Raw genomic sequence first — 9,333 nt, forward strand, 5'->3', positions numbered from 1 at the left:
AACATGACCTAATTTTCATTGCCGATCATTTAAAGATTAAGTGGTCCATAATTTCTTAGTCTCAAAGTCCTTATATGGCTCTGAAGGATAAACACAGGACCTTAAGGTCAGTTTGAACTCCAAAGAATGTGGTTTACACCTACCAGCCACTCCTCGGAAAACCCTATACATGGTTGCTGTAAGTGAGAATTATTTGGATTGTACTTAAGAAGAACGACAAAGCAGTTATTATAAAGTTTCTGAAATAAAAGATGATAAATTGGGGTATAATCGCATTAGAAGAGAGATTAGTAAAATCTAATAGATTTCTAACTATAGATCTACAGTGTATGGAACCTTATGGTTTTGGGATTAGGGCTTTGCACAAAGTGCAGGAGCTCCTTCAGTGCAATGGGAGAGCTCTGGCTCTGTAGGCTAGGCACTGGACTCCTAACTACAAGAAAGACAGTACAAGCCCAACAGCCACTCTATAAAAAAAATAAATAAAACTTCTGTCTCCTGAAATCCCTGTGCAATCTTGACTTGAGTTGAACCCATTTCATAGAATTTAACAATAACAATAAAAACAATTACAGATAATGAGCCAATATATGCAGTGTCCTGGCTCATAAAATGAAAACTATTATAATCATCTGACTTACCTATCATTATTGCTTGACAACATATCATAACAATTAAGAGACTGCACTGCAAAATCAATCAAATTCTGGTTCCTGTCTCTTTATATATTTGCTTTGGTACTTTTCTATTTCTGTCGTTTCCTTACTATAAAATGGGATTATACAACTGTTAATCTCCCGGTGTAGTGCTGTGGGTTAATACGCCAGACTGCAAAGCTATTTGAACTGCAAGGTCGGTGGTTCAAGCTCACCAGCTGCTCCTTGAAAACCTTATACAGGGTTGCTAGGGTCGGAACCAACTCGACAGCACTTCACAACAACAACAATCTCTTGATGTTTATTATAGCAATAGTTTCTTAGTACAGTAAATTTTATATTAAAGAGAAAGCTCATGCATTCTTTTAGATGGATAATTCTAGTAAAATGAGCTCTGAATTTGATAAACTTTCAATATGCAAGAAATGTTCCTGCTTTAGAATTTCTCTGTTTATTTGCACCTACTTCTAATCTGCTACATGTTAAAACAATGTCATACTATTCATTTAATAATCATTTATCCTATAAATATTTCTTTCTGAGATCATTGTGAATGTTCTTTTAACACTTTCCTCAGTTGAATCCCCTTTAGAATTTAGAAATATTTATTCTTTAACTGAAATATCTTTCCTACTGCACAATTTTGTAATGGCAGTTTTCATCTGGGCATTTCTCAAAGTATAGATTAATGGATTTAGCATGGGAGTTATGGTGGTATAGAATACAGCAACTGCTTTGTCAATAGATAGAGTGGCAACAGGGCGCATGTACACAAATATGCAGGGCAAAAAAAATAAGATAATCACTGTGATGTGGGAAATACAAGTTGAGAGGGCTTTGCGTCTCCCCTCTAAACTGTGGGTCCTCAGGGAGTACAGGATGACCAGGTAGGAGACCATCAGGAGGAGAAAGTTTAATAAGCAGATAAATCCACTGTTGGCTGCAACAACAAGACCTAGAAGGTGGGTATCAGTGCAGGCAAGGCTGAGCAAAGGGTTCAGATCACACATAAAATGATCTATGATATTAGGGCCACAGTATGGTAATTTAAATACGAAAAGGATCTGTATGATTGCATGAAGAAAGCCTCCCACAAAACAGACTCCCATTAGCAGACCACACACTCTGCGGTTCATGATGGTTGTGTAATGTAAGGGCTTGCAGATGGCCACATAGCGATCATAAGCCATCACAGTAAGAAGGATGACCTCAACACCTCCAAAGAAATGTTCCCCAAAGATTTGGATCATGCATGCATTGAATAGAATGGTCTTCTTTTCACTGATGGAATCTGTAATCATTTTAGGGGTAGTGACAGAGGAATAGCAAGTATCAAGAAAGGAGAGATAGGCCAGGAAAAAGTACATGGGGGATCCCACCAATGGACTGGTAGTAATGGTGACCACAATGAGCACATTCCCCACCACAGTGATGACATAAATGGCAAAAAACACAACAAATATAATTTTCTGCATCTTTGGATTATGCATAAGCCCCAGAAGAATAAATTCTGTCACGTTGCTCCTATTCTCCATATATTTCATATGATTGTCTGTTGCATTCCCTGAAAAGAAAGCAAGTTTATTAATATAACCTTGAATTTCTTAAGGGTTTTCTTTCTAAAAATGATAAATGACTTTATTCTATTAATTTGTACATTTTGAGTGTTTTTGAAAGGTAAAGATTCTGTGGCTTTAAAACAATTATATTTTGGTATAAACATACATGTTATTGTTGTTGTTATTGTTGTTGTTGTTAATGTTGCTACTGCTGCTGTTGTCTAGTGCTTTGGAGTCGTTTACAGCTCATAGAGAGCCTGTATTGTGTTTTTGAACAGTGAATGATTGATTTGATGGCCACTACTTAGAAACCCTATCTATGTAGGGTCATTATGAGTGGGGACCAACTTGACAGATCTAAAATACCACAACTCATATATATGTAATAAGAGATTTTCCATTTTCCAATCTCCACATGTAGAATTCAGGGACACTAACTTATTCTCATTGATTAGGTTAACCGTTCTGCATTTCCAAGGTCCCAGTCCTGGTGTGACACTGTGGGCTAGTGCATCAGACTGCAGAAAGGTCGAGGTTCAAGTTGACCAGCTGCTCCTTGGGAACCCTATATAGGGTCACTATGGGTCTGAATCGACTTGATAGCACTTAACAATAACAACAACAATCATTCTTAACTTAAACTCAGTATCCCCAAGCTTTGATGACTCCTTTATTTGTCTCTATGATAACTCCTACTAATCACATAAACTTTAGTCTCTGTACACTTGCCAATTTTAGGTATTTTATGTAAGTGGGATCAGTATTTGTCATTTTGTGACTAACTTATTTTACTTAGCATAATGTTTTCAAGGTTCATACTTGTTATAGCATGTGTCAGGACTTAGATTGTCTTGATGGCTGAGCAATATACCATTTCATGTATGCCCCATATTCTATGTGCTCATTCATCTATTAATGGATACTTGGGCTATGTCCTCCACTTTTTTCCTAATTTGAATGCTACTACAATGGACTCGATGGCACTTAACAACAATGAACTTGGGTGTACAATAATTTGTTTACATTGCTGATTAGTTTTCTTTTGGATACATACCTAGAAGTTGTGAAGTCCTGAATTCTTCAAACTGTCTCCCTTGTGAAGATTGTGTTAAAGATGGAGATATGAGGGACTTCTGTGAATAAACTGGACAGGAAATCAGTCATGTAGACTTTGAAGTAGAAGACAGTCCACGTAGTGACCGATAAGGTTATGGATGTAAAGTGTGGAAAGTTTTCTTTTATTGTTCATAAAATAGAAATCCATGCGAAGTTTTTAAGAATGAGTGGAAGGATGCAGAGTAATATGAGGAAGGAGGATTCTTGAGATATTACTCTAGTAAATTTTTTTAATCTTCAGTGAGGTTTATTATAATGGTGGAATCCTTACATAAGAAGCATGAGTTAGCAGACATTTATTGGCATTTTAAAGTGCTGTCAAGCCAGTTCTGACTCATAGCGAACCTACATAGAGATTCCGAGGAGCAGCTGACAGGTTTGAATCACCAACATTGCAGCTAGCTGTACAGTGCTTTTCATATAATACCACACCAAGACTCCAAGATTATTTATAATAGTTGATGTTTATAGTGGAACATGGTGATGGGGATGAAGAAAAGGGCACAAGAGTCTATTTAAAGACTTCATAATGTTTATTGCATAAATCTAAGTAACTTAATAATAACTAAGAATATATGCATATTATGACTCAGTGGCTGCAACAATGAGCTCAAACATAAAATGAATAAATAAATAAAGTAAGTTGGCAAAGGATCTGACAGTGTTTTGTTTTGTTGTACATAAGATCAACAGGAGTCTGAATCAACTGAACAACAGCCACAACAGTCAAGTTAACAACAACAACCATAACAACTATTACAGGTTACTGTGTGTAAAAAGCTCTGGTACCATAGTGGTTGGGATTCAGACTGCTAATCACTAGGTTAGCAGTTCAAAACTATCAGCCTTTTTGCGGGAGACAGATGAGGTGTCCTGCTACAGTAAAAACTGACATACTCAGAAACCCAATGCAGGATCGCTGTGAGTTAAGAACCAACTCCATGGCACACCACCAGTACCACCACCATGTGTAGAGTATGATAACAGGAGCTTTGCACTTGTAATTCCATTAAATCTTCATAAGACCATGTTTGGCTGGTGTAATTGGACCCACTTTGCAGATGAAGAAACAATCTAAGAGACTGATGATGTTAGTTATAATGGCAATTATGATAGTAACTAAAAGTTACTGAGTACATTGGATTATCTAAGTGTTTTGTAGACTTGTGTCATTCAACTGTTATTGTACACCTATGAGATTGTAACCACTTTCACTTTTATACTTATTTTACACATTAGGAAAGAAAGGATGAGAGAAGTTGAAAACTCTTCCGAAATAAATGTGCAGAAGATAGTTTATCCAACAGAACATATACTATAGACAGACAGATAAATAGATCTCATCTTGGGATTCTAAAATACTAAGAAAAATATGATACTTTTTTCATTGAAGGGCATCATCATCTTGGGTTTTGTTTAACCCTTGTTGTTGCATTTTTTTTTTTTCTGTGCCGATGCAATTTTGACTCATATGACTGTATACTACAGTAGAATTACCCCATAGGGTTTCTTAGGTGATCTGAAGATAGCAGATATTCTGATCTTTTCTCCCACCGACTGGTTGCTGGGTTCAAACCACCAGCCATTTGGTTAGCAGTCCAGCACTTAACTGTTGTGTCACAGGTTTCCTTTATCACCTGCTATCTCTTCTCTAATCCTCTTGCAAAATAAAGTCTTAAACTCTTTTGTAAAAATGTTAAAAATAATTGTCTCAGTGGCTAAGTTTATTGGTTTTATAAGCAAAAAGACCAAGTCTTGAATCTTTCATTTCAAATGAATTCAATCTTTTATTTCCCTTTTTTGTCTGGGGAACATATCTTTACATAGTATATCCTTGTTCTTTTTTTTTTGTAAAGAGGGCAATAATGTCCACCTTAATGGTTGTTATGAGAACATAATGCAAGAGCACAAGTAAACATATCCAGCACAGTGCTGGGGCACACAAAGCATTTTATTCATTTCATTTTTGTGACTGTGTGCCCACCAAGGGGATAGGAAGTGTTGACACCTAGAGCAGTAATCCAGAGAAATATTTAAGCATGCTATAAGTACATGAAAAAACATCTCCAATTTATTTCTAAAGAAGTCAGAGAGACTCATCAAACACAGAAATTTGATCCAAATAAAACTATATGCACAAACATACTCTCCATATTTGTACATATACTTATATTTATGTATTATGTGTACAATGTGTATTTAAGCCATGTTTTCAACCACATGACCAGTCTTAGTTATTAAATGAACATGTCTTTTGACAGAGACGTGGTCCCTGACATGAGAAAACTAACTTTTAGTCCTACAAATGATTTAATCTCTGTGAACTTCCACTTTATCTTTCAGGCAAGGTCAATAGTAATTATGCATATGTCCTGAATAAGTGGTGGTAGTGATGGTGATGATATTGGTTTGCCAGTGAATTGATTCTGACTCATAGCAGTGAGGTTGTAAATCTTTACAGGAGCAAAAATCCTCATCTTTCTCCTGGGGAACAACTGATACATTCAAACTGCTAACCTGGTGGTGTGCAGCCAGCTCACAGTCAAATCTGTTACTAGTGCTCTCTTGTATTTTTGGAGTAAGAAGGAAATACTCTATTATTATATTTGGAAAATATTAAAAATACTAATTTATCTATATGAATAGCAATAATCCTAAATAAGAGACAATACAATAGAGAGACTTACCATAATGGTCTTTGGAGATGAACTCAGTGATGTTTGAAGTATTCAGGAACAACTCCATCTGCAAAGTGACCTACACTTTAAATAAGTAACATCCTATGTGAAGGATATGATACACTTGATGATAGAATATTCAGAAAATTCACTGTCAAAGCAAAAACTTATAAAGTAATTTTCTGGGGAAATAAAACCTTTTCCTAGAAAATCTGAGATTTGATTTTAGAGTGAATTCACTGTAAACACTACAGACAACAGTTTTTCTATGCATGGCTCTGGTCTTGCAGTAGAAGAGTCAGGAATTGTACAGGAAACACATTTCAATGAATGATACCACCCATGCTGAATCTCGCTGTTGATGTAAGAACAATAACAAAAGACATTTGGCCCTTGTACTGCATAGATATATAAGAAGTTTCCATAAAAGTTCAAGGACCTTGTTCTCTTAGGAATAAATTATCTCCTTTGAGTGACATGTTAGGTATCCTGGAAAGATCTGAGTAAAGACATGTATGCTTGAATAGGGACCTGAATTCCCTCCACCTGGAAAGTAACCATGTGAGAGCATCCTTTCTGTATCAAAACCTGGGTTATGAAGAATCTGAATGTCACGAGGATGGCAGGAAGGCATTATTCTTGTGTGTTAACTGTGATGTGGTTTCTCTGTTGTTTCATTCCACAGAAGGGACTTCTGTTTTCTTATGTATGTTATTGTTATGTGTTTTTGAGTCAATTCCCACTCGTAGTGACCTTGTATAGTGTTTCTGAGAGTGACTGTTGAACTTAAACTGCTGACCTTGTGGTTCATACTGACCTTGTAGTCCAACGCATTGACCTGAAGCACCACCTTTTTTTGGAAAGGTTAAGGTGTTTTAGCACAAAAGCAGTAAGTATACAAGTAATGGTTGATATTTTAAAGTATTTGTCTCCAAAATTTGCTTTTATACATTTCACAGAAGACTCTGAAAGTAACCAGAAGTCAGAAGGTACCAGATTACTGTATCCTCATGTAAAGATAGCATATCATATAGACGGGCAGTGAGGAGCTCCATCACCAACAACACATAATACCAGGCCAAGCAGGCTCAGTGGATTGTGCTAGAACTATGAACCACATATAAAGGAATACTTAGAAGATTGGAAAACGTACACCTAATAAAATTTGTAGCAGAAACAAGAAATCCATTGCTTTCTAATTCAAGATGCTCAGCTATTCCCAGAGCTGCGATCTTGGGAGAGACCAAGTGGGGGAAGACCTGACAGAATAGCGGAGATACAGATGTGGAATTTCTTTTTTTTTTTGGTATCTGTTCATTGGTCTCTCACTGTCTACACACCTCCATTCTGGAGACTAGAGGGGATGCCTGAGTGAATGGACACCCCACAGCCACCCCTGGAGGGTTCTCTACTACACATGTGCACAGATCTCCTCGAAATTTAAAGTGACAATTTCCACTTAAAACCAAACTGCCATCACTTGTCTGTCAGTTTCTCATACTGTGGTGGCTTGTGAGTTGCTATGATTCTGAAAGCTATGCCACCAGTATTTTAAAATCATCAGGGTCACCCATGGTGGACAGGTTTCAGATGAGCTTCCAGACAAAGACAGTCTAGGAAGAAAGAGTGATGAACTACTTCCAAATTTTTACTCACCGAAAACCTTATGAGTAGCAGAGAAACACTGTCAGATATAGTGCTGGAAAATGAGCCCGTCAGGTTGGAAGGCACTCAAAATGCGACTGGGGAAGAGCTGCCTCCTCAATGTAGAGTTGACCATGATAAAGCAAATGGAGTAAAGCTCATGGGAGAAAAGCCTGTGGGACCTTAATTTGCTGATGGGGCACAACTCAAAATGAAGAGAAACAGATGTAAACATCCATTGAAAATCAGAACATGGAAGGTAGGAACTATGAATCTGGGAAAATTGGAAGTTGTCAAAAATGAAATGGAACACATAAACATCTATAACTTAGGTATTGTTGTTGTTGTTGTTATGTGCTGTGGAGTCAGTTCTGACTCATAGCGACCCTGTACAGGGTTTCTGAGGCTGTAAATCCTTACGGGAGCAGAAAGCTTCATCTTTCTCCCACGGAACAGCTGGTAGTTTCCAACTGCTGACCTTGTGGTTTGCAGTCCGATTAGTAACCATTATGCTTAGGTATTAGTGAGATGACATGGACTGGTATTGGCCATTTTGAAACTGACAACAACATGGTTTACTATGCCGGGAATAACAAATTGAAGAGGAATGGTGTTGCATTCATCGTCAAAAAGAATATATCCAGATCAGTCATGAGATACAATGCTGTCTGTGATAGGATATTATCCATGCGCCTACAGGGAAGCCCAGTTAATACAACTATTATTCAAACTTAGGCACAAACCACTAAAGCCAGTGAGGAAGAAATAGAAGAATTCTACCAACTTCTTCAATCTGAAATTGATCAAACATGCAATGAAGATGTATTGATCATTACTGGTGATTAGAATGCAAAGGTTGGGAGCAAAGAGGAAGGATCAATAGTTGGAAAATATGGTCTTGGTGATAGAAATGATGCTGGAGAACGCATTATAGAATTCTGCAAAATCAATGATTTGTTCATTTCAAATACCTTCTTTAGACAGCATAAGAGATGACTATTACACCAGATGGAATATGTAGAAATCAAATTTACTACATCTGCGGAAAGAGACAATGGAAAAGCTCCATATCATCAGTGAAAACAAGTCCAGGGGCAGACCATCAATTGCTCATATGCAAATTCAAACTGAAGCTGAAGAAAATGAAAACAAGTCCATAAGAGCCAAAATATGACCTTGAATATATCCCACCTGAATTTAGAGATCATCTGAAGAACACTAAACAGTACATTAAACACTAAAGATGGAAGATCAGAAGAGTTGTGGGATGACATCAAGAGCATCATACATAAAGAAAGCAAAGAGTTATTGTGAAGTCTGAGTATTCCAGAACACTTAATTGTGTTTGTGAGGAATCTGTACATGGACCAAGAGGCAGTTGTCGGAACAGAACATGGGAACACTGAATAGGTTAAAATTAAGAAAGTTGTGCGACAAAGTTGTATTCTTTCACCATACTTATTTAACCTGTATGCTGAACAAATAATCCGAGAAGATGGATTATATGAAGAAAAACGTGGCATCAGGATTGCGGGAAGACTCATTAAAAACCTGCGATATGCAGATGATACAACCTTGATTGCTGAAAGTGAATAGGACTTGAAACATTTACTGATGAAGATCAATGAGCATAGCCTTCAGTATGGATTACATCTCAATGTCAAGAAAACAAAAATTCTC

General features: G+C 37.0%; 1 protein-coding gene across 1 annotated transcript; it reads right to left on the minus strand.

The window, feature by feature from the left end:
- Positions 1-1,261: 1,261 nt before the first annotated feature.
- LOC102839338 (olfactory receptor 4C46-like) lies at positions 1,262-2,191 on the minus strand. The gene has a single exon (XM_006865148.1). The coding sequence runs from the start codon at positions 2,189-2,191 to the stop codon at positions 1,262-1,264; it is 930 nt and encodes a 309-aa protein (XP_006865210.1).
- Between the last annotated feature and the right edge of the window lie 7,142 nt (positions 2,192-9,333).

This window comes from Chrysochloris asiatica, unplaced genomic scaffold (assembly GCF_000296735.1).
Source record: "Chrysochloris asiatica unplaced genomic scaffold, ChrAsi1.0 scaffold00075, whole genome shotgun sequence".
NCBI lineage: Eukaryota > Metazoa > Chordata > Mammalia > Afrosoricida > Chrysochloridae > Chrysochloris > Chrysochloris asiatica.